The sequence below is a fragment of the Pleurodeles waltl genome, chromosome 4_2 (assembly GCF_031143425.1).
Source record: "Pleurodeles waltl isolate 20211129_DDA chromosome 4_2, aPleWal1.hap1.20221129, whole genome shotgun sequence".
Taxonomy (NCBI): Eukaryota; Metazoa; Chordata; class Amphibia; order Caudata; family Salamandridae; genus Pleurodeles; species Pleurodeles waltl.
The window spans coordinates 71,578,588-71,605,325 of NC_090443.1; the positions used below are offsets into that span (position 1 = coordinate 71,578,588).

General features: G+C 45.0%; 1 protein-coding gene across 9 annotated transcripts in view; it reads left to right on the top strand.

Annotated features, from left to right (window-relative positions):
- TIMELESS (timeless circadian regulator) overlaps positions 1 to 26,738 on the top strand; it is a 361,230-nt gene that overhangs the window by 250,896 nt on the left and 83,596 nt on the right. For all 9 annotated transcript variants that reach the window (XM_069230703.1, XM_069230700.1, XM_069230699.1 and 6 more), the window contains exons 23-24: positions 9,539 to 9,785; positions 14,423 to 14,491. In XM_069230703.1, the coding sequence (XP_069086804.1) occupies positions 9,539 to 9,785; positions 14,423 to 14,491 (316 nt within the window). The remainder of the gene's footprint in view (positions 1 to 9,538; positions 9,786 to 14,422; positions 14,492 to 26,738) is intronic.

Consider the following 26,738-nt stretch of genomic DNA (forward strand, 5'->3'; position numbering starts at 1 on the left):
CAGGGCACATAGAGCTTCAAAGGCCTTGCTGCCTTTGTAATGCGACCCAGGCCTCTCCAGAAGGTGGAGATGAGCAACGCCCCGGTCTTGACCCTACTTTTGGCGGCTGCACAGGTGAGAAAATTAGTTAAAGGTGGAGGAGTGCCCAATATATCCCCCTTAGGTGGGTGAGATGAAGTGGATACTACTTTTTATCCATCTTGTTTGGAAGAAATTAGGCCACTAGAGTTAGGGTTATGCCCACTTCCTAACAGAAGTGGTCATAAGAAGGGTGTAGTCACCCTATAGGTGGTCATCCACTGGCTGCCTCCTGACACTCCCTGTTGTCCTCCCAAATTGAGTATTTAGGTGGCACCCCTGAATCCTAGAACTCAGATTTCTGACTAAGAAAAGCCGGACACTACAGTGTCGCAACAGCAGAGAAGACTTTCAACACCAATTGACTTGGCCCCAGACAAACAAGCCTGTCTGCTGCCCTTGACGATCCTGCACCAAAAGACGACCTGTCCAGCGACCGCCAAAGCTTTGGTAGGACTGCCTGCCTTCGACAAAGATCGAGATCTCCCAAGAACAGCAGACCTGTTCAAGAAGAAATCAACTTTAGAAGAAAAGGAACTCTACCCTGAGGAACCACGAAACCACCACCGGACCCACCTCTGCACCCAACGCCCACGGCCTGAGTCCAAGTGGCCCACCGGTCTTGTGACGGTTCCCTATCGATTCGGAGTACACCATGGGCTGACCCCTCCCGGACTCTGCCTCAAAACCTGCAGCCTCAAATCGAAAACTTCCCCTGATTGCCACTTGCCCGGTATGCATTGTCTGATTCCAAAGGACACCCCTGCACCCGGTTCCCTGGGCCTTGGGGAGCTGGACCATCTGTGTCCCTACGTCTCCTAGCATCGGAATTTACCTGGGCAGCTGTTTTTTTCTTTCGTTCAGCCTCCTGGTGCGTGCCTGCAGCCTTTTTAAAAAACTGATCTCCCCCATTGATTTGCATTGGGTGCCTGACACTGTGTTGGCACTCTGCACTCTGCCTCCGCTGTGCAGCTGAGGATGTAAGTTTGGTGCTGCCTTGTCCCCCCCCCCCCCCCCCTCCTTCCCCTTAAAAAGCTTATATCAACCACCAGAGATGGCCCCCTGACACCGCTTCACTCACCTGTTAGCAGCACACCTTCATTCACCCCTAGTCTCAATTGGTTACCATTGGCCACCCGGCTCTGAATTTGACCTCTGCACCTGGCCACCCCTGTGTTGTGGGTGCCCTCTTGGTACTGATTTGAACCTTGCCTGGTGTTGACCTAAAACCCGGATGACTGGGTTTGTAAGTCATGTACTCACCTGCAAAACTGCATTTTTGTTTTCCTCCCATTGGTTAACATTGCTGAATTGAAACATTTCACTGTTGATTTTTGAAACTGCAAAGTTATTATGCTTGTAAAGCTACTTACCTGGTTGCAAAGTTCTTGGGTGTGAAACGTATATCAAAAGGAATGTTATTTTTCTGAATTGGTCTCAGATTTATTTTTTGAATGTGTCTCATTTACTGTCTCTGTGAGTACAACAAATGCTTATCACTACACTCTGAGAAGCCTAACTGCTCGCCCACACTACCACAGATAGCGCATTAATTCAATCTACTTCTGCAATACCAGTTGGGAATCCACTGGACTCTGCACAGTCTACTTCATTTTAGTGCACTGTATAATGAGCCAACTTCTTATATTGAATGTTTGTTCATGCATGAAAGATGGTTTTGTTTGTTAACCCTCATACCCAAAATACTGGTCACCTTCCATCAATTTGGAAGCAAAGATCAAAGCAAAATAGGTAGACATCTTTATGTCTAGTAGCAAATCCGTGGCAATACCTTCCACTCAAAGTACTCACAAATCTCAACCAAGCATGCAGTTAGTGGATGACTATGTGGTACATGTTTAGGATTACTGGATACTGCAGTTGGTGGTCTGCCCTTGCAGCCTGTGTCTTCATTTCATTTCTCAGTGACCCACATAACCCACACAACCAAAGTCACAGGCATGTTGAAGGTTTCATAGTAGAAAATTGTATATCTTGCCTGATCTGCAGGCTCCAGTTGGATTGGAAATTATTGCAGTAGGGACCAGTGTCTTCATTGGCTGTTAGTGCACAAATATCGCACCCATTCTTCCCCATACCTTCTCCTAGAGATTTCCTGTGTGGAGGTAGCATTTCGATCAGCCTTTGCCTCCATTTTGTTCTGTGTTTTGTTTCTCCCCTAGTTGTACAACAACTCTTAGCATTTGCAGTTCCCCTATAATAGATGAGCAAAAGCACGAGAGTTAGAACCATCACCTGAGAGTCATGTGTTGGCAAACATCAGTAACACGGCAAGTGACTTTGCCAATTTGCGCGTCAACTCTCTGCATGTTGGGATATTGCTAGCTGCAATGTTATGTATCAGATAAAAGATAATTGTCATCCTTTTCGATGTTTCCATTCAGTTGCATATATCAATGATCTTACTTAACCTCTTTGGACATTTCACTCACCTTTCATATCTTGAAAAAAAAATAGCCATTAGTCAGGACTCTTACCTCTGGCAGCAGCAATATAATCATAGTAGAGCACATTTGAGGGGATGACGGGTCTGACCAGCTCAGCGAGTAAATGGAGTTTGCAGGTAGTTATAGAAGTTGACCATCTCACATTGTCTTTCTTCTCAGGTCAACGTGCCTACCTGTATTGTCTTTTTTGTGACACTTTCCCCAACCTTTTGTACTTTTGTCATTTGCTACCATCAGATGCTGGGCTAAGTGACCGGGTAACTGTGAATGCAAGTATAAATGCAGTTCCTGTGGTGATTCATAATCTGATACTTTGCCTGCAGCTCTTGTAGGAGTGTTACCGGATGCTCTCCCTTCAGTTGATGCTACCTTTGTTTTCCTAGTGCTTCCTTATCCTTACCTTTTCACTTCTTGAACATCTGTCTAAATATGTCAAAACAAATGATGCCTTCCTTTTTCACCGCCTTAACCTTGGTTCTAGTCTTCAAAACCACCTTTCAGACCATGGAGTCCTAATAGGGCTTCCTGTTGGACAAATATTCCATCAATTTCTGCATATTTTAAATAACACTAGCAATCAGAATGGGTTTAAGAATTTTGTGACTACACCTAGCTGGCAAGAGCTGGCACAAGCCTGCGAGTCATCAACCTATCTCTTAGAAGCGACAGTTATTCCGGAGAGACACTGCCTCTGATAGTTCACATTTGCCATGGGTGGCAGAATCCAAAATGTTCTCATTATGTCGTGTCCGAACTTCTTACCGTAAATCTTTTGGGGCCTGCACATGCCTGGCACAGACATGGATGCCTTAATGAATCACAACATATTAGGAATAAAGTCATGTTATTTGTGGTCTCGTATTGTCAGAAAATGGATTCCATGTCACACTCTCCCTTCAAAGATAAGTTTAAACAATACAGAAGTGGGACAGCTCCCAAAGAAGACACTATTTAATCCATTGAAAGTCAAGAAAAGGAGAAATCGCAGACTCTCCTTCCTCCCAGTACAAATCATTCCTGGGTCTACAATTCCAGGGGGAAGGTTTAGATCCATTTTCTGACCCTATTCTCATTCTAGAAAATATGCTGGCTAATTCGGAGATGAGCTTTCCTCATTCCATGTCTACCTTGGCACAGGTGAAGCTGTTCTTTGAAATGTGCCCATCCTCTCTATTGCTTTTTATATCACATTCTTGTGAATCAAGTCACAGCAGCAGTTTCATCATAAACTTTCTTCTTTCTTGGTTCTCCGAAGTCTGGTGGTTTACAAACATAGCTCAGTCCAATCTGTTCTACTTTTCAGCTTTTCACTGGTGAGCTAGTATGGTGGTGTGTGGCTTTCAGGATTACCATTTATCAGAACTTCTCTGCACAGGCACTGTTTACCTCCTGGATTTTTCTGATGTCCATTATCTTGTTTTGAACACTACCAGGATTAGGGTGGCTGGGAATATACTGTGATGTTGAAAATAAATTTAAGAAGGTGCCCACTCCTGGGAATTTCCATGCATTTAGGGTTCTATTTGGATCAGGATTACTCTAGAGGTTTGTGAACCATAGCTTCATAATGACTAGGAAAGAAGAGTTGGAACTGAATCGTTTACATTCTCATAATAGCTTGCATACTTGCACAGTGTGAGCAGAGTAAATGTTTCACAGAAGTGAGTAATTTCAGAATGTATAATTGCCAACTTCCGAAGAGCATGCCTCTTTTTGTAGGAGCCACGGACAAGGCTCCCATAGCAATGCTTTTGACGCGCTGGCTAACATAACTGATGTCATCCTTGTGGCAAATCACCCTCCCAAGGTCTTGTGGTGGTCACAGATGCTTATTATTTGTTGGCCCTTTCTTCCTTTCTGTGTTTACTTGACCAACTCTTTGTCATGTTATCATGTGGTTTATAAAAGGTCTGACTCGCACGCTCCCCTTTAATGCCAAAACCATTTCTTATGCTTCGGTCGTGATCTTTGTCATGGGCACACTCTTTAATCTTTGCACAGCTATTATTGAAGGCTTTTTCTGTTGAAAGCTGTATCCCTCATTGTAATCATGTCAGGACACTGTAGGAGTGACCTGCAGGTGCTTTTGTTTGTTGCCTTACACCACCATTTTATTAGACAGATTGGTGCTGAGGACTTGGGTGGCCTCCTTGCCAAAGGTTCCCATGGTAGTTCCAGATCTCCTTGGCTCACACCACTCAAGAAGACCGGGATGCAGCTAAGTGGGTCTTTAGGTCTGGCCGTAAAACTACTGACTGCTTGGGGTGTGCGATGGGCCCTAGTGTGGTGTTCTGCCACCATGCGTGGATGTGAACCAGTGGCTTTTCTAGGCACATGCAGTCATCTCTAATGGATATGTACTTTATGGCTGCCACCTCTTTGGCTTTAAACACTTTGGAGAAAGCAGAGCCACTGCATATTCCGTGGGCCTTTCATCTCTTGTCCCGCAGTTTCCTAAGCAGCCACAACTATACAGAGGATACAAAAAAAAAAAGAAATACTGGCACAGAGACACTGCCAGGCATCACCACCACTGCAGCAGTCACCCCTGTCCTTTTGTGTCAAACGACTGAGATCAAGCAGACCTCGTGCAGGTCAGTGCTGCCAGTCATTTTCTTCCAGGATGACAGACCATTACATCTGACAGGTGGGTCCTTAAGGTAGTCTAGCAAGGCTGTGCCCTTCCATTCCTTTCTGACTTATTGCAGGTCCTTTCCACATCAGAGCGGCTTTCAGAAGAGCACCTATCATTCTTGCTACAAGAGGTGCAGGTCTGACGGTCAAAAGGGCCATCAAAGGCTGCCCACTTCAAAAGGAGGAATGGGTTGTTACTGCCTGCTTTTTCCTCATGCTGAAGAAGGACTAGGGCTGTTGCCCCATTTCGTATCCTTACCCTCTGAATACTTTTTCTCCTGAATGACATATTAAAAAAGCTCACACTGGCGCAAGTTCTGTCTGCCCTTTATCAGGGAGAATGGATGGTTTCTGGGACCTGCAGGACATCTACTTTCAAGTGCCGCCTTCAATCTCAGATGTTATCCAAGGTTCAAGGTCAACCAGGAGCACTTTCAGTTTGCTGTGCTCCCTTTTGGCCTCACCAGCGCCCATCTTTGAAGGTTGGGGATACCAGTTTTCCCCTGCCTCCGTGACTGTTGAAGGCAGGCTCGTCACTGTCCATCATAGACCACCTCTTAATGAAGGCAGACCTACTGACATTGTGATTCTTAATCATTGAGCCAAAGTGACACCTGACTTTTTCTTAGCAGTTTCCTTTTATTAGAGCCACTGTAGACACAGATTATTTCTGGGTCTTAACCCCCCCCCTCACAATTCCAGGACATTCGGGCTGTGATCCTGATGTGTGCTTTGTCCTAGACCTCAATGAGAGCAGCTCTGAGGATTCTTAGACTGTTTGACCTGTGTGACTACTTCACTGGGGTTTATCCGCAGGCTCTACAGTGGGATCTGAAGTCTTCACAGAAACCTATCAGATGCCCTCCAAGTTTCTAAGACTAGATCTGTAGCGGTGGCTGCTTGACTGCAACCTCATCAGTGTCCGATTCCTCTACCTTTCCCACAGTGAGCTGACGGTAGTGGAGGATGCGTCCCTGCTGGGGATGTCATCTGGGTGAGGTGATCAGAGGTCTATGGTCTTCAACAGAATACCCAGCTCCACATAAATCTGTTGAAGTTTTGAGGTCCATCTGCCTGGATTTGAGGACCTTCCTGTCGTCCACCAAGGGAAGGCTGATGCAGGTTCTCATGGACGACACCATCACCTTGTGGTGTTGCAGCATGCTGGTTGAAATGGGGTCCTGGGTCATGCACCAAGAGGCGCGCTGCTCTTATGAAGTTGGCTGAAGGGTCAGGGCATATCAATGAAAGTCAACAACTTGGCAGGATCTTTAAATGATGAGGCAGGCGAGCTCAGCTTGCGATGCATGACGGATCATGAATGGTGGTTACATTGTAGGGTAGAGCGGAATGTCTTCCTACAGTAGGTAGAGCCATGGCTAGAACTTTTTGCCACCATTGAATGTGCATTGTCAAAACCTCTGTGCATTAAAGTTCTCGAATACTTTCTCTGGGAGATTTTTTTGGGCTAGACTGGAGCACAGGATTCCTGTATGCTTTTCTGCCACTGCCTCTCCTGCCCTGTGTTTGGAAGAAGATCAGGAATGACCTGGCAAAGTCATCCTAGTAGCTCAGTATTGGGCCTGGTGGAGCCTGATGCTCCAGCTTCTGGGCATGAACATTTGTTCTCTGATTAGGCGACAGGGCAGAATTATGCACCCTAGCCTGCTCACTCTACATGCCCATGCATAGTTGAGAGGCAGTAGTTGACTCCCTTCAGTCTACATCCAGAGGTTGCTGATCTCCTCACAGCTAGGCGTCCCTCTACAAAACAAACAAATTTGTGTCCTGGTATAGAGTCCGCAATAGATACTCTCTACAAGCCAAACTGTCTGATGTTTTGTTGTTTGTTTTATCTTGGGGCCCAGCTAGGTCTTGCACTGGGAACGATTAAAGGTTATTTGTTGGCCCTTTCAGCCATTTTTACGTTTGCCAGGTTAGCTGTCCTCATTCAAGTCCACTGTTGTGATTCAGTTTAATAAAGGTTTGGCAAAGATGTTCCCTCCCAAACAATTTGTGATGCCACAGTGAAATCTTAAATTGGTGCGGATGTTCCTCATGTGCAACTCCTTTGAGCTCATGCACAAGTGCTTGCTGTGCCTTCTGACTCGCAAAGCCATTTTCCTCATAGTGATCACTTTGTCTCTGTGAGTAAGCTCCAGGCACTCTCAATGCAGTCACACTACACTGCTTTGTTCCCCAAAACTGTTGTTTGTGACCAGGGCAGCCTTTTTACTCAGTTATGACACCCTTTCACATTGGGCAATCTATTACCCAAATATCTTTTCTATAGTGGAGAAGTGTGGTACAGTGGTTAGAGCGGCAGACCCTGATGCAGTGATCTGGCCTGGGACCAGGTTTCACCTCGACGGGTCTTGGGATCAATTCCCTTGGACCAGATAATTCTTGCCTCGGTGCCTAATCTAATGAATGGGTCCCACTCTGTAACTCTGGGCAATAGCTTGCATAATCTCCACAACGGCCCTTACAGCGCGTGGATGCCTGGCTTCACCCTGGGGCTGTCCAGGAGTGGGCGCCTCACAAGGAAAAAGCCAGGAGGGGTTCCACAGCAGTATGCGTACAGCGCCTTGAGACCCTAACGTGTGAGTAGTGCGCTATACAAGTGCAAAGTTTTACAGTTTATTACCCTCCCAACATTCTTTGCCCCGTCTCACCCTGCGAAAGACGAGGGAAACTCTATCAACTAGACTCCAAAAGAGCCTTGAGCTTTTGCATTGATTGCACCAAATACCTATGTAATGTCATGCAGAAAAGGACTGTCAGGGTGAACTTCCATCTGCATTCATATCTGCTATACACTGGCCAAGAAGCAACCCTTGGGAGGGCTGAGGGTTCTTTCCGCCAAGGCCAAAGCTGCTACCACTGTGCTTGTAGGTATGGAGTGCCTGTTCTTGACATCTACCAGGCCCCAACATGGGTGTCAGTGCATAGGTTAATGAAGCACCTCTGGCTTGACAGCCATGTCCTACTGGCAGGGCATTTCACCTGTTCCGTCCTGCAGGACTTTTTTGCTTTGAGCCCAAACTACAGACCCTCCACTAGTATATTTTCTAAAGGTTAGGCGTGGTTTGACATATCCATTGGGCAAACAAGTTACTTACCTTTAGTGACGCTCTTTCTAGTGGGTACTGTAACCAGAGACTTCTCACTGCTCTCCCATCACCCTGTTCGGTGGAGTAGTATATTTTTACCATCTACAAAGGCCCCAAATTTGAGATGTGTACACTAGTAACAATTGTTTTGTGCTCTGTGCCTTGAATTAATCTTAGCTACTGGTTATTACTCAGGCCACATTCCAATCCATCGTTATTTTGTATACCATGTCACCTCAGTTTTGACCCAGCTATATGCAAATAAGTCTGACCCTGCTCCAATTGGAATGGTCCATCCCAAACTGCCAAGTCCGATCCACCCTGAACTGGAAGACAAACAACACAAGACCAGTTTTGCTGTGACCTATGGCACAGAATGTACCAAGAAGGAAACTGACGGTGCACACGGGTCACACTTAAATGTGACTGTTCGGTCACTTCTGGGGTGGAACAAAGTCTGTGCTGAGCCGCATGACTCCACTTAGTGGTGCACAGGAGCACTGCTTTGAAAACTTCAGGATCCAGCCTGGCACCGGAGGGATATTCTAAAGGTGAGGAATCTGTGGTTGGGACAACCACCAAAAAAATTGTTACTGAAGGTAAATAACTTGTTCTTCATTACCCAGCTCAGCAGTCCTCATTTTATCACCCTCAAATGGATAAAGGCTGATTAGACAGGCCAGGATTCAAACCTGCAGCCATGATCTCTTACACTGTTTTCTAAGGTGGATGCATTAGTCCTCTGAGCCACCAGACCCAGCTAACCTAGCCAGTGAGAGACCTGCAGCAATTCTTTTCAAGGCCCAGGTATTTAATCTGAATTCCAGAGTAACTACAAAACATGAGACTTTATTGACGTTTGGGTTCCTTGTTAATTAGTAAATGGCATATGTAAACTGTATCCATGGGAGACATCTGTCTCTGCTCTTTAAAATGAGGCACATTCTTTCCAAATTCCCTCCAGTACAATCTAGACTAATTCTCTCTTACTGTGGCTGAAATTGACAAAAATGTGGTGCATCCTCTTTCTTCATGAGGATTAGGAGTTCAGGTGTATTCAATGAATATGCCTATTAATATTTTGTAATGGAATTCCCTGACTGTTTTTGTTGGTGGAAACTGAACACCACTACCACATCAGAAATATTGGATTTTAGATGGCCCCAAGCTTGTGTAATCTTACTGAATACTTCAGGTGCCAGTCTTGTGCTGCCCTGATACCCTGATCTTGGTTTCTTTTTGCAGAGTGAGGAAGACTTTCTTCGAGACCTGGGTGTGGATGGAGAGGATGTTTTGGACGAAGATAATGAAGATGATGACGATGAGGAAGACCTGCCAGAGGATGACAAGAGTGAAGAAGAGGTAGAAAAAGAAAGGGCCAAAGGGAGCCGGAGAGAGAGGAGGAAAGATAATCTTCCCAAGCCAGCTGGCTCCTTTAGAGTTGATCTGGACCAGAAGACCAAGACGCTGTTGCACAGTCTGCATCAGGAAGGTTAGAGTCTGCATTAGGGGGAGAGAGATAGAGTAGGGACAGTTCCCTTCAAGGTCAGAGTGTTGGCCTAATGGTGGCAGGCCTGGTGTATAGAATCTTAATCAAAGGCATTTTATGTCCCGTTTAAACCCCTTCTGCCATTCACCCCACACTCCATACGCACCCCCTCTCCATACGCACCCACTCTCAATGTCCCTATAGCTAGGGGGCCACATCTTTATCTTGTTTTGGCTTTCTAGGCATATAATGTCTTTAGTAGCTGCTTAGTGCTGCCATGCCATCCAGTTGGCCCTCATTAAGGGACTCCAGATAGCTAGTAATGGTGTGGTTACTTCTGATATTCACTGGGTAATCACTCTTTTAGCCACTGATGGACTTTGCTGAGAATTACAGTTCATGGCCTTCCCTTAAAGGTGTTTGGCTGTGATTTCGAACTCTTCTTTTCATATTGCTTTTTTAAATGCTAGAACTCTTAAGTCCTCATTCACCATTGCATCCAGCAGACAAAACATTTGATGTACTTGAAGTGGTCATTCACCTAGTTGGTTTGACTTATCCTGATGCCTATTGAAATTCTACTGGGACTGCACAACCCTGTTTTTGATTGTGCCTTTCAAACCCAATGATATCATCTTCAGCGGTTTTTCTTTCAAGCAGTAGGTCCGCTCCCAAAAAGGTACCTTAAAAATTAGGAAATGCATTGTTTTCTTCACAATGGGCCAGAGAGGGGTTTTTGACATCATGGCCATAGCTACTAGTTGTAATTGTTTTTGTTCACTTCAAATAGCCAAACATACTTGTGGTAGAATTGTGATATGTATGCTGTACATTACTTAGTTTATAATATATTTTGTTTGAAAACATATTTTTACCAAACCTTATCCTGGGGAAAAATGTATTTACAACTCTTAACTCTAGTCATAAAGCATTTGGGGGGAATGTACTAGATGCTGGGCAGAATGGTTTTAAGAGTACTGTACTATATAAAAATAACTTTGCATATATTCTAGAGTAGCTTTAATACAGTGGTTCCCAAACTTTTTTGACCCGCGGCCAATGTTCCCTATAAGGTGGGCGCACGCGCGCCCGCGCATGATGCCTTTCCCTACCGCGCACACACATTTGGAAAGCGCGCACATTTCAAAAGCAAGCAGCGCGAAAATATGCTCTCTTTCCAGCAGAGCAGGACCAGAGGAGAAATCACTGTGAATAAGGTTTGTGGTTTTTCAGGGCCTCAGAGTTACAGCAGATCACGGAGTTTAGCTTCATCTCGCTGGAGGGCATCAGGCAGCCTTATCAGCAGGCTGGCTGGTTTATACAGCTCGCTTGCTGGATAAAATGTTAAAGTGGAAACATGGAATACTGAGGCAGCATAATCCTGAACCCATCTCAGGCCTTTTCAAACCCGCCTTTCCCATATGTATCTTTTATTCGCAGTAAATGCTTGAGTAAGAAAAATAAGCTCCGGCCCTCAAAAATAAGTGCCAGTTCGGAACAACAAGTAAAACGCTTCTCTTTAAATCAGTGCCATCTTCTTTATGGGAATGCATTTGAAAGTGCAAACATCAGGATGGTGGCCAGCTGTCCCTGGGGATCACGAATTGCGACAAGTCTTCTTAGTATTCATTATAATAAAGTTCCCCGATCTTCACATGCTGCAATATTGCTAAGTGTGGATGATGGTCTACATTTTGTTAGGCTAGTATAGGATGCTTATTGGCAGTTCTGTGAAAAAACGCCATACCAGAAAACTAAAACAAGATTTAAAAAAATATCAAACATTGCGCTTTCAGTGATTGTTGGAGTGCAGGTGATTCCTAGCTTGTTAAAAAGACAAAACTTTCTTTTCTTTGAACAGTATAGTAAGGGAAATTTTCAGCACGAGACCAAATGAAGTGGAAATGAAGGATTGCATAGTAAGCAAAAGAACAAGGAAAAGAGGATAACGCAGTTGGTGATTATGAAATTAGAGTTACAGACAAATCCCTGTAATTAACAAAAACAAAAAAGGAGGACCCTCTTCAGAATACAAGCTGACAAAGTGTTTAAAAATGTAATGGCATTTAACGTGATGTGTGGTCATCTAGAATATGATGCTACTTCCGCTATCCCAATCTGGAAAAGTCTTCATAAGGAGAAGCGGATGATGTCTCTCCATTCTTACAATGTCACTCATGCTTTATTTCCCTGGTTGTGTTTTACCTCTTCTGCTTGCAATAACTTGTGCACAGTTGTTAAGATGGCACAGCAATTGTTTACTTTCTTAAAGACTCTGGCGCCCTCAAGGCTTGGACCGTATGATTTAAAGTCTATAAATAACAGGTCATGTATTGGGGGTGGGCCACCAGGTCACAAAACTACCTCAATGCCCTATTACATGGAGCAATGTTTATAAAAATATCCCTTTTTTGCTTTAGTGGTAAAACAAAGCTATAAAGGGGCAAATGCCAAAGATCTTTGTAGTTATGCGCTGTATTCCCGTGAATGGTCAATTTCTTGGCGCACATATCCCTGGCTGCAGCGCACAGAGACCTTACACTGCCGCACACAGTGGAAAAAAATTTGAGGGAACATTGCCCGCGGCTCCCTTCACCTATATTTGCCATTGCCTGCGGCTCCCCATTATGTTATTTTTTTTTTTTTCGGGTGGGCGATATAAGCCCAGCCTCGGGAGTACTTTAATTATATCAACGAGCATAACATGGATGTTTTGTATGTTTCCTCCTCCCTGCTAGACCACATCTCCTCCAATTCAACCTCTCATTCTTAAACGTCTATAAAATGTAGCCACATCCCCCCCGTGTCACACTTGCTGTCCTCCATGCACGTATTTTCTTCTCTGTTTACAACGTCATTACATTGCCTTGACCACACACACATCTCACACCTCACCTTTGGTGCACACATTCTGCCTTCAATCTGGACACTTTCTCCTCTAAAACTACTTAACAGTACTTGATCATTCACCAGTGCTTAATTTGTGCTTGTTGTTTCCGGTGCTAAGCAAGGAAGAGAAAAACGAAATAGTGTCACAATGGGAGAAAACAGAAAGCTGCAAGAGTGAGCTGAAGGGGCAGGGAGTGGCTTTAAAATCATTGAAGAGGCCTGAGATGGCTTCAGTATTACACTGCCTCAGTATTCCATTTTCGCACATTTAATTGCAGCAGCCACGTTTAAAAGGAAGAACTTTGGGCACCGGCACGTTTTTATTTACAAATTAAGCACTGTCACACTCCCACTCTGCAGTTTCTTGAGAATTTAGGAGGCACCGCTGCCTTAAATTATTTCAAAGGCTTCAGCTTTTGATAACTGTGCTTTCCAAGTTCCACTTGGTCTGTACCTCCCATAGCTGTTTTTCTGGCATCCCAATGAAAATTGCCTTCCCCTGGCAGTAAGACTCAGTAAGTAATCTGATTTGGGCATGCATGTGAGGGAGGACTGTGGTCCTATAATTTATTTTTAACAATTTACTAGCATTTAGTGTAAACAAATGGGGAAAAAAGGAAAGGTGTGCCTAATAATAAGAAAAGGGTGGAAGGTTAATCTTTCACAAAGCAGAAATGCTGCAATTTTCCCCTGGACTTGTCATCAACAAGGAACTAATAATTCTAATAATGTCTTCTAACCAAAATAAACAAACTCAACTTCTGTGTGTGTGCTGAATCAAGCCGTTAGCAGTTTTCTCCTGTCCGGAAACTACACAGGGGCCTCGTGCTCGCCCCTGGGAAATATCCATCTGTTTTAAAAACAGAACATTAGTTATTAATAATACTATAATTACTATATCGGCGCTGCTTAGGAGAATTTCCTGCACATTCCTGTGATCTCCGTCCTGCCGTGCCCTCTCTCTCACCCTAGATTAGAAATCCTAATAATAATAACTATAATTACCTGATTATTGTAAATTCAACAAGGAACACATCCGATGTGCGCACTTCAAGAGGATCCCACCGGAGCAATAACATTCCAGTGCTCTCTTCTGAATTTCCGACCGGCTGGCAATGACTAAGGCTTTTATTTAAGAACTAATCACGTTTGGTGAAACCATGCTGCAGAGGGCAAGACCTTGACAGGTGGGGCTTATGTAACTCCCCCACATAAAATGCTAAAGAGTTACTCGGCCGCAAAATACTTTTAACTCGTCATAAACAGGTCATTTATAAACTGCACGCATAAATCTTTTTAAAATGTTCATATAATGTTTCCAAAATGTGCGTGGCGCCCCTAGCAACTTTTAACGGCGCACCAGGGTGCCACGGCGCACAGTTTGGGAACCACTGCTTTAATATATTAACCCTTGATATTAATATTAAGTCCAGTCCTAGGTATTCTTACATTTTGTTTTTCAACAAAATTCTTTCTATCTCTGTTTTATCAATCCTAGTCTACCAAAAGAGCCGCTTCACTACTTTTTCAGCACTTTCCCGTAAAATATTTCAGCAAATGTAGTGTATCCTTTGGCCTCCGCTAGGGAGGTAATGTTCATACCTTAAAGTAGGACTGTTCATGACCCAACATCCTCGAAGTCAACATTTAACACAGGAGCCATTTGATCTAAAAATAATGTTAGTGGAATTAGCTTAATAGAAAAATGACAAGTACATCACACTGAATGTCCCTGCTTCTTTCTCATGTAGGCATCTTTGGTCCTCTCGTATGGCTGCAGAATTGCTTGAAAAGGACGGCAGGAGACCGTGAAGAAGATGGTGAGTACCTAGTGTGGTACAGCAAACAATGTAAATGCAACAAAATAAGAGATCTTTAAGCTCGAGGAGTCCATCTTTCAACCCTCTGTCTTAATGGAACGTTAGCCTTGGATCACCTTACAATCATTACATTATTTCAAATGTTATCATTTTTTATGCAAATCACCTTTGCTTAGCATGTCATCACCATTGTGATGTCATTTTTCAACTTTTCATGCCTTGTAAAAAGCAACACAGAGTAGTTGTAATTGTGGCCATGGTAATTGATCACTGCAAAGTTGTATACATAGTGGCTGTAGGAAGCTGGCCTGGTGTGTGGTGGGTCCCTATGGTACTTACACCTTATACCAGGTCCAGGTATCCCCTCTTAGTGAAGTGTATGCAGTGTCTAGAAGCCATGCTCTTTAGAGGTTGATGAGCAGCCAAGGCTTATCTAGGCGACATGCAAAGCTCATGCAATACCACTGTAGTCACTCAGCACTTACACACATGAAAGAAAACACTCAGTTGTACAAAAATAAAGATACTTTATTTTTGTAACAAACAACCACAAAATAATAGACGGGTACCCCACACTTAAGAGGTAAGTAATACACTAAATATATACACTAGTACTCAAAAATAGGCATAAAAAAGGTTAGAAAAAAGTGACCCTAGGAGAGCACAAACCATATAGGTACCTCCACTTAGGTAAGTAAAAAGGGTAGAGGGGAACTGGGAGTACTAGAAAACCACAGAGGTGAGTAACACTGTACCCTCCCAGCAACCAGGAATGCAGGAGTAAAACACTGGATTTTCCTCAAACCACCCAAAAGGAGTAAAAGAAGAAAAAGGTGACACCCGGAGAAGACTGCAAGAAAACCAGCAGTGGATTCCTGAAGAAAGAAGACCTGTGGCGAGAGGAGACTAAGTCCAAGAGTCACAGTGGAGTCCAGGGGAAGTAAGAGGTACTACCCGGCCAGTAGTGGATGCAGGAGTTGGTCGACAGTAATGAACAGGTCAGCACTGCAGGCCTGGAGCTGGAGAAGAGTTCCTGATGGATGCAGATGATGTCCCACGCTGGAAGGAAAATCGCAGACGGGTGTCTGTGCAAGATTTCTACCAACAAGCCTTGGCAAAGGCAAACTCGTGGTTAGTGGAAAAGAGGTGCTGGCGGGGACCCAGGAGTGGGAAGTCACAGGGGACCCTCAGCATCGCAGAGAGTCCACAGGAGCAGAGGCAGCACCCACAGGACAGGGACACAGGAGTCGCAGAAGAAGCTCACACAGCAGGAGAACCACACCGGAGGCTGAGCTTTGCAGGATGGAGTGCTGGGGGCTGGAGCTACACTTTGCCTGAAGATCTGTTTGAGGAGATGCAAACAAGCCTTGGCAGCTGCAAGAGATGCAGTACACGGGGGTACTGTTCTATGTAGAAAGGCAAAGGCTTACCTCCACCAAACTTGAACAGCTGGCTGAGAGGACCAAGGGGACTACTCCGGACCACCACCCGTGATGCAGGATCCATGCAGTTCTGCAGGATAGGGGATCCACACAACGGGTTGTCGCTTGTTGTAGGTGCCTGCAGTTGCAGGGGAGTGACTCCTTCACTCAAAGGGAGATTCATCCTTCTTGTGCAGGCTGAAGAGTTGCAGTCTTCGGAAGATGCACAGCTGGGGAAATGTTGCCAAGCAAGCATGAGACGTGGAAACAAATTTGCAAAAGAGTCTTCTATGTTGTAGCAGTGTTTGTTGGTTCCTGGAGGGTCCAGTCGTTGTTCCAGTGGCCAGAAATCAAAGCAAAGGTTGTAGAGGAGTCCTGCTGGAATTTTGCAAGCCAAATCTAAGGGTGCACCCAAGAGAGAGACCCGAAATAGACCTAAATAGCCCTGAAAGGGGGGTTGGTCACCTTACCGGGTAAGCACCTATAAGGAGGGGGCTCTGATGCCACCTGCCTGGTCTGGCCACTCAGATGCTGGCAGAGTTTCCTGCCAACCTTGTAAACAATATGGCAGGACCCAGGGACCCCTCTGGAGGAGCTCTGGGCAACACGCCTCGGATGGTGATGGACAGGGGAATGGTCACTCCCCTTTCTATTGCCCAGTTTCACGCCAGAGCAGGGACTGGGGTTCCATGAACCGGTGTGGACTGGTTTATGCACAGAGGGCACCAAATGTGCCCTTTAAAGCAAACCAGTGGCTTGGGGAGGCTACACCTCCCAAGCCAGTCCCACCTATTTCCAAAGGGAGAGGGTGTTGCTTCCCTCTCCCAAAGAAAATCCTTTGTTCTGCCTTCTTGGGCTTGATTAGATCAAGCAGCAGGAGGGCAGAAACCTGTCTTGAGGGGTGACAGCAGCTGGGCTGCCAGAAAACCCTGTAAGGCTGGTGGTAGCAATGCTGGGGGTACTCCAAGGACCACCCAGAATGCATGGAATCATACTTCCAGTAAGTGTAACATTATTGGGGTATGATTCCGACATGTTTGATACCAAACATGCCCATGTTCGGAGTTATCATTATGTAGCTGGACATAGGTAGTGCACTATGTCCGGTACACGTATAAAATGGTATCCCAGCACCCACGAAGTCCAGTAAAATGGACTGGAGTTTGTGGGGGCACCTCAGATAGTGCAGCGATGCCCTCACACACAGGTACCTGCACCCTGCCCTGTGGGCTGAGAGGGACCACCATAGGGTGGCTTACAGTGACCTGGTACAGTGGCCTGTAGTGAAACTGGGTGCACTCACCTGGTTCACGCAGACTGCAATGGCAGGCCTGCAGAACCCTTTGCATCTGCTCCCTAGTGGTGGCAAAATAACTGCTGCAGCCCATAGGGATCCCCTGGAACACCAGTGCCCTAGGCACCCAGGTACCATATACTAGGGACTTATATGGGAGGACCAGTATGCCAATTGTAGGAAGAAAAGGTTACTAGCAACCAAATTTAGAGGCGAGAGCATAATCACTGGGGTCCTGGTTAGCAGGATCGAGGTAAACACAGTCAAACACACTGACAACATGCAGAAAATGGGGGTAACCATGCCAAAAAAGAGGGCACTTTCCTACAGCACCAGAAAATCAAACCTACATCCTCTACTAGCATAATTTGGCAAATAACTGTCCTATCTCCTCTCACTAGCTCAGTCACAGTTGGTACATGTGTCTGTTAAGGTATGGCTTATAGCAATATCAAGACATAGATGTTCATCACATCTTCTCTTTCTACTCTCGGAGAATCTTCAAACCGTTCATAAAGAAATTATTCAGAGTTTTTCCCTACAATAGGGGCCCCTTCCTCAGACTACACCTGAACATAGTTCTATTTTAACTCATGAAGAGTTTATTCGAACCCATTCACAGAGTACACCTCATATTTCTCACATGGAAGTTTGTCATCTTACTAGCACTCACTCCGGCAACTGGGGTAGAGGAGATAAAGGCTTTCTCAGCTCAAGAGTCTTCTTGCGTCTCACAGGCAATTAAGTACTCATCTGAACCAATCCAAAGATTTATTCCCTTGGTACATTCAGATTTTGCTTCAATGAACCTATAAGATTATGTACTTTTCTCCCGAATTCAACATCACCAGCTGAGAGGTCTATTCATACTCTGGGTATCAAGTGATCTCTAAAATGTCTACTTACATCGCACTAAACAACTCGTGAACTGACCAACTGTTGAACTCAGGCTAACTCATAAGGGTGCTCCAGTCACAATGGCAACCATCAGTGAATGAATTTCAGCTGCCATCCAGTACTGCCACTAACAGATTAGCAAGCCCTATCACAGAGCAAACTAGGATGCCTTCAACTGGGGCAGTTTCCACCTTAACTACTTTAAGTACCTCTGTAGAAGATATGTTGTGTTGCGACTTGGAAAAGTGTGAATATAATTCATACAGCATTATTACCTGGAATCGGCACAGAGCAGTCATGAATCGGTTGGACAGTTTTTACTAGACCACTTATTTCAACAAGTGGAGCCTCTTTTAGTTCCATGAGTTTATTTATTCATGCAGATTTTAATGTATGATATGTATATCTGTTTATATATTGCATATGAATGTTAGGTATATATTTTCTACCCACTATTTGTGCTTATATTATAAGATTTGCAGATATAGTAACTGTGAAAGCTCCAATACTGGAGAAGAAAATAAGTTACTTACCTGTAACTGCAGTTCTCCAGTATTGGTATCTTTCAGAGTCACACGCGACCCACCCTCCTCCCCAGAGAGGCTCCACTTATAGTTCGTGATTATCCATTCCCACTTGTGCTTGAAAATCTGAGGGACTCAGCCTCTTCCGCTGTCTGATTCGGACGTGGTTTCTCTCGCTCTGAGATTTCGAATCGGCAAACCTCCAAAAACCTACTTATTCGTCTGTATTGTTTCGATCGTGTTTCCCATCTAGCATCAAACCAGTAGTACCGTTGGAACCTTCATTTCGCCCTTCGGGGCACGGGTGCCCAACTCAAGCTTGTTCGGGCCTACCACGTGGAAAGCCTGATGGATCAGACTCCATTTCGATTCTGCCCTCGGTGCCACGCGAAGTACCCCTATACAGACCACAACCCGGTTTGTAATTTGTCCCTTTCTCCAGACCATCAGGAGGAAGATTGCGAGGCCTGTCAATTGTTTCAATCAAAGAAGACCTTGAGAGATCACAGGGCCCGAAGACTGGAAACGGTGTTGAAAAGCACCGAACATCTGAACGTCACTGAGGAAGAGCAGGTGCAGACGGCAGATAGACCCATCACAGCTGGCCAGCATGTGAGTACATCTGCCCCTACACCTCTACATAAAAAATATCTGAAGGACTTGGGTACACCACTGCCGGAAGGCCAAGGTTTGGCCCGAAAAAAAGACTGTTGGTGACTGACCTTCGGGGTCGGCGCTTAAAAAGGCCACTCCTCCGTCCTCCTCGGAGTCGAGTAAATCGGTTAAAGCTTCCACTTCAGACTCCAGTAAACAACCTCATTCCTCAGAGTAGAAAATTAGACACTGTTTCGGAGCCGAAACAACCAACTACTTTTTCGGGACCGAAAAAGATTCAAACTTCAGAGCTGAAAAAATCCTCATGCACAGAGGAACAGGGACTTTCAAGAAAATTAAAGCAAATCTCAAAGCCCATGTGGAATCTCACAAGACTTCTGAAGAAGAGACTGAGATTGAGCCAATATTAGAGGTTAAGGATGAAAGAAAATTGAGAATCCATATATATAGGGAGACTGGACGAATCATCACTGCACCTTCTTTAAAGACTAAAAGAAAGCTGGCTTTTCAAGAGGAGTTAGACTCTGTTCAACCACCAGCAAAAGTGCAGAAATAAAATGAGGAACCAGCACCTCTCCCTGCTTCTCCTCCTCACTCTTCACAACTTTCTTTTTCACCTCACAATAGTCCACCACCATTGTCTTCTCCAACACATTCATTATGTTCACATGGAGATATAGTAGACCCATGGGATCTCTATGACCCTGATCCCATTTCAGACAATGATCCAGACCTCTACCCATCTAAACCTTCTCCTCCAGAAGACACCACTGCCTACACTCAAGTAATCTCTAGGGCAGCGGCTTATCATGGAGTGCTTATGCATTCTGAACCCCTGGAAGAAGACTTTCTATTTAACACACTGTCTTCCACTAACTCCAGGTACCAGCGTCTCCCGATGTTGGCTGGAATGGTTAAACATGCGGACCACATTTTTAATGAGCCTGTCAAAGCTAGAGTCATCACCCCTAGAATTTACAAAAAATATAAGCCTGCCCCTACGGACCCAGACTATATCACACAACAGGTCCCTCCAGACTCAGTGGTAGTCAGTGCGGCAAGGAAAAGAGCAAACAGCCAGTCATCAGGAAAAGCACCTCCTCCTGCTAAGGAAAGTAGGAAATTTGACGCAGCTAACAAAAGAGTTGCCACACAAGTGGCTAACCGATGGAGAATTGCCAATTCTTAGCCACTTCTAGCCAGATATGACAGGGCCCATTGGGGCGAGATGCAAGATCTTATGCAATACCTCCCAAAGGAGCATCAGAAGAGAGCACAACAGGTGGTGGAAGAGGGACAGGCTATAAGCAATAACCAGATAATGTCTGCCCTTGATACTGCCGATACAGCTGCAAGGAGTGTCAATACTGCCATTACAATTAGGAGGCATGAATGGCTACGCTCCTGGTTTTAAACCAGAAATTCAACAGGCAATACTTAATATGCCTTTTGACAAGAAACATCTATTCGGCCCAGAAGTAGACACAACTATTGAGAAACTAAGAAAACAGTCAGAAACTGTGAAAGCAATTGGGGCTTTATATACCATACCATATAGAGGCTACGTTCGCACACCCCAGTTTAGAGAAGGCTTTAAGCCACAGTCTTCTAATGCTTCTACCTCCCAGACAAAGCAGGGACAACAAGCCCAATATCAAAGAGGGAGTTTTAGAGGGTCCTATAGAGGACAATATTTCAGGAACAGAGGCAAGTTCTAAACCTCAAAGCAAGCCACACCACCACCTAAGCAGTGACTTCCTTCCCACCCTTCCACTCCACACTTCTGTTGGGAGAAGACTACAGCAATTCCACTCTCATTGGCAAAATATTACCACAGGCAATTGAGTATTATCAATTATCCGCAATGGCTATTGCCTAGAATTAATCTCCACCCCTCCAAACATTCCACAACAATACCACAAATTGTCCCCAGAACACAGCGTTCTCTTGCAGCAAGAGGTACAATCTCTACGATTAAAACAAGCAATAGAATTGGTTCCACATTCTCAACAACGAACAGGAGTATACTTACTCACTATACTTCCTCATTCCCAAAAAGACTGCACCCTCAGGCCCATCTTGGACCGCAGGCCTCTCAACCTATACATCCTGTCAGCACATTCTCACATGGTTACTCTGCAGGATGTCATTCCACTACTACAAAGACAAGATTACAGGACTGCTTTAGACCTCAGACGCGTATTTCCACATACCCATCCATCCAGCTCACAAAAAATACCTCAGGTTCATCATAGCAGGAAAACATTACCAGTTTAAAGTGTTGCCATTCGGCATAACAACAGCTCCAAGAATGTTAACAAAATGTCTAGCAGTAGTAGCAGCCTACTTAAGAAGGCAACACATCCACGTCTTTCCATTTCTACAAGATTGGCTAATAAAATCAAGCAATTTTACACCATGCTGACAACACACTTATTATGTGATTGAAACCTTGCATACTCTAGGGTTCAATCTCAATTACCAAAAATCACATCTTTAACCAGAACAAGTACAACCTTAACTAGGTGCTATCCTAAATACTCAAAAAGCCCTAGCTTATCCAAATACACAAAGGATACAAGCTTTCCAAAATCTCATACCACAAATACAGCCAAATCAACAATACACTGTAAGATTTATCATGAAGATTCTAGGGATGATGGCATCTTGCTTAGCTATAGTTCCACATGCAAGACTAAACGGGAGACCCTTACAACAGTGCCTCTCACAACAATGGTCTCAAGCACACAGTCAGTCAACTTCAAGATCTAGTGTTGATGGACCCTCAAACACATATGTCCCTTCAATGGTGGAATCTCATCAATCTAATGAAGGGGCAGTCATTTCAAGACCCTGTGCCTCAGACCATAATCACAACAGATGCATCCATTATAGGTTGGGGAGCTCATCTCAACAATCATACCATTCACGGGGAAAGGGATGCCAAGCAGAAACAATTTCACATAAACCACCTAGAATTATTAGCTGTATTTCTTGCCCTAAAAGCGTTTCAACCGCATCTCAAACAGAAGGCTGTTCTAATAAAAACAGACAACATGACAACCATGTATTGCCTCAACAAACAGGTTGGGACGCATTCATCGCAACTGTCCCTACTAGCCCAAACAATATGGAAATGGGCAATTCACAATCACATTCATCTGTTAGCACAATATATTCCAGGGATACACAATCAGCTGGCAGATCTCCTAAGCAGAAATCACCAACAAACACACAAAAGGGATATTCACTCCCAAATACTTCAAAAGTACTTTAAAAAGTAGAGAGCATCAGAGATGGACCTAGTCGCAACAAGCGAAAACGCAAAATGTCCAAACTTCGCATCCAGACACCCACATCCTCTGTCCAAAGGCGATGCTCTATGAATCAACTAGCTATTTGGCTCCTGAAGTCTGAGTTTGGGTACCTAAAGCTTCCATCAGAATTTATGGAAGTAATTAAACCAGCACGTAAACCTACTACTAGACAGTGTTACGCAAACAGGTGGAAAAGATTTGTGTACTATTGTCAATCTAAAAACACTTACAGCCTCTATACAAGATAATGTATGCTATTTACTCGATTTGCAAAACTCAAATGTAGCTTTCTCATCCATCAAGCTACACCTTACTGCAATATCTGCAGACTTAGACTATTCAACTTACTTCTCTATTCAGAGTTAGTTATTAAAGCCTTCATGGGAGGATTAAAACGCATTATTCCACCTAGAACACCACCTGTTCCATCCTGGAATTTAAATATGGTACTTATCAGACTCATGGGACCACCTTTTGAACCCATGCACTCTAGTCAAATTCAATTTTTAACATGGAAGGTCACCTTCCTTGTAGCTATTACTTCTTTAAAAAGAGTTATAGAAATACTAGCATTCACTCTTAAAGAACCTTTTTTCCAAGTGCACAAACATAAAGTTGTACTTAGAACAAATCCAAAATGTTTACCAAACGTAGTATCTCCTTTCACATCAACCAAACAGTCGATTTGCCAGTCTTCTTTTCACAGCCAGACTGTGTGGCAGAAAGAGCTCTTCATACCCTAGATCTAAAGAGTTCTTATGTACTATATAGACGGAACCAAAGATTTTAGAAACACAAATCAACTTTGTGTTGCTTTCCAACAACCACATAAAGGCAATCCTATATCAAAATAAGGTTTAGCAGGATGGATTGTTGCATACAAACATGCTATATCAAAGCAAAAAGACAACTTTTGATTACTCCTATAGCACATTCTACAAGAAAGAAAGGTGTGTCAATGGCATTTTTTAGGAAACATACCAATGGTTGATATATGTAAAGCAGCCACATGGTCAACTCCTCATACATTTACAAAACACTACTGTGTTGTTTTTTCAAAGCAATGAGCCAATGTAGGCCAAGCTGTCTTAAGAACACTATTTCAAACAACTTCAGCTCCTACAGGCTAGCCACTGCTTTTTTTGGGAGGACTAACTGCTTTGTAGTCTATGCATAGCATGTGTGTCTGCAGGTACACATGCCATAGAACGGAAAATGTCACCCAGTGTACATTTGTTCATGGCATATAGTGCTGCAGATTCACATGCACCCTCCCCGGAAGCCTGTAGTCGTTTAAGTTTAACATTTGTACATATGTATATACATTTACATTTGCATGGACATCTCTTTGTGTTCTTATACTCTATCACGCCTTCCTTCACCCTTTGCGGGAAAACAATCTAACAATGGAGTTGATGCCCATGCGCACCGTAACCAAGAGGAGTCACTTGATCCCGTGACTCCGAAAAGACTTCTTCGAAGAAAAACAAATTGTAACACTCCAAGTCCAACAGTAGATGTCGGAAGAGCTATGCATAGCATGTGAATCTGCAGCACTACATGCAATGAACAGATGTACATTGGGTAAGTGAAATTTTCCTGTTCGGTGGCATGTGTAGCTGCAGATACACATGCTGTGCATAGTCCGCCGTCTGGTGTTGGGTCGGAGTGTTACAAGTTGTTTTTCTTCGAAGAAGTCTTTTCGAGTCACGAGACCGAGGGACTCCTCCTCCTTTGTTTCCATTGCGCATGGGCATCGACTCCATCTTAGATTGTTTTTTTTCCGCCATCGGGTTCGGACGTGTTCCTTTTCGCTCCGGGTTTCGGGACGGAAAGATAGTCAGAACTTCGGAAAACTACGTCGGTATTGTTTCGTTCGGTATCAGGTTAGATAGAATCGACACCGAATCGTGAAGAGCTCCGGTAGCCCTTCAGGGTAACTTCGACCCCCCCGTCGGGGCCTGGTCGGCCCGACCGCGTGTAACATCGACACCGATGGAACGGACCCCGTTCCGATTCTGTCCCAAATGCCACAGTAAATATCCATATACAGACCAACATTTGGTCTGTAACTTGTGCCTGTTGCCCGAGCACAAGGAAGAAACGTGTGAGGCCTGTCGTGCGTTTCGGTCCCGAAAGACGCTCCGTGACCGAAGAGCCAGAAGGTTGCAAATGGCGTCCACGCCGACAGGACAACGAGGGTTCGAGGAACAAGGAGAAGAAGAGGAAGCCTTCTCCATCCATGAATCGGACTCGGAGGAGTTCGACGTCGAAGAAACCGTGAGTAAGACGTCGAAACAAGCACCACACGGGAAAACAGACAAGGCCCAGGGGACGCCACTGCCAACAGGCCATGGCTCAACCCATAAAATAGGTGACCGTCCATCGGCACTGAAAAAGGGTGAACTGGTGCCGAGATCGTCCGACTCGGGTCGAGACACAGGCACGCAGCAATCTCGAGACCGAGAAAGTGCTGCCGAAAAGGGTCGACGCCGAGACAGCGGAACCGAAGCTGCTCGACGCAGAGAGCGGCACCGAGGATGATCGACGCCGAGAAAGCTCGACTACAAAAAAGAGAAAATTCTCCTCGGAGCCGAAAACAAGCAAAGACACAGTTTCTGTGCCAAAACGCCCAGCAACCGAACCGACTGCCAGCTCGTATTCAGAGGAACAATCACTCTCCTCTCAAATGCGTAAACACAGATTTGAAGAAGAGTTACAAACCACTGACGTAGACCACACCCAGAAGCGGATCTTCATACAGAGTGGGACAGGGAAGATCAGCACTCTTCCCCCAATCAGGAGGAAAAGGAGACTCGAGTTCCAAACACAAGAACAAACACCACAAGCAAAAGTGGTGAAGAAAGTAACTCCACCACCCTCTCCTCCACCTGTAACTCATACATCACCGGCACAAACTCCGTCACATTCACAAGCTCATACCACCATGAGCCAAGATGACCAGGACGCTTGGGACCTATATGACGCCCCAGTATCAGACAATAGTCCTGAGTCGTACCCTACCAAGCCCTCACCACCTGAGGACAGCACAGCGTATGCACAGGTGGTAGCTAGGGCAGCAGAGTTCCATAACGTGTCGTTACACTCCGAACCTGTCGAGGATGACTTCCTTTTCAACACCCTCTCCTCCACCCATAGCACCTATCAAAGCCTGCCTATGCTCCCGGGAATGCTAAGGCACGCAAAACAGATCTTTAAAGAACCTGTCAAAAGCAGAGCGATAACTCCACGGGTGGAGAAAAAATATAAAGCACCGCCCACGGACCCTGCTTTTATCACAACACAACTGCCACCAGATTCAGTTGTAGTAGGGGCAGCTCGCAAGAGAGCCAACTCGCACACATCAGGCGATGCCCCACCTCCAGACAAAGAGAGCCGCAAGTTCGACGCAGCTGGAAAAAGGGTTGCTGTACAAGCTGCAAACCAGTGGCGCATCGCGAACTCTCAGGCGCTCCTAGCGCGATATGACAGAGCCCATTGGGATGAGATGCAGCATCTCATCGAGCATCTACCCAAAGAATTACAGAAACGGGCAAAACAAGTAGTTGAGGAGGGACAAAATATCTCTAATAACCAAATACGCTCCTCTATGGATGCAGCGGATACAGCTGCAAGAACAATAAATACCGCGGTAACCATAAGAAGGCACGCATGGTTGCGCACATCCGGGTTTAAACCCGAGATACAACAGGCAGTGCTCAATATGCCGTTCAACGAACAACAATTGTTTGGACCCGATGTGGACACGGCAATTGAGAAATTGAAAAAGGACACTGACACAGCCAAGGCCATGGGCGCACTCTATTCCCCGCAGGGCAGAGGCACTTTTGGCACATTTCGCAGAACACCCTTCAGAGGGGGGTTTCGGGGTCAAGCCACACAAGCCAGCACCTCACAATCAACACCGTCTACCTACCAGGGACAGTACCAAAGGGGAGGCTTTCGGGGCCAGTACAGAGGGGGACAATTCCCTAGAAACCGGGGAAAATTTCAAGGTCCCAAAACCCCTACAACCAAACAGTGACTCACAAGTCACTCAACCCCTTCACACAACACCAGTGGGGGGAAGACTAAGCCAATTTTACAAAGCTTGGGAGGAGATAACAGACACTTGGGTCTTAGCAATTATCCAACATGGTTATTGCATAGAATTTCTCC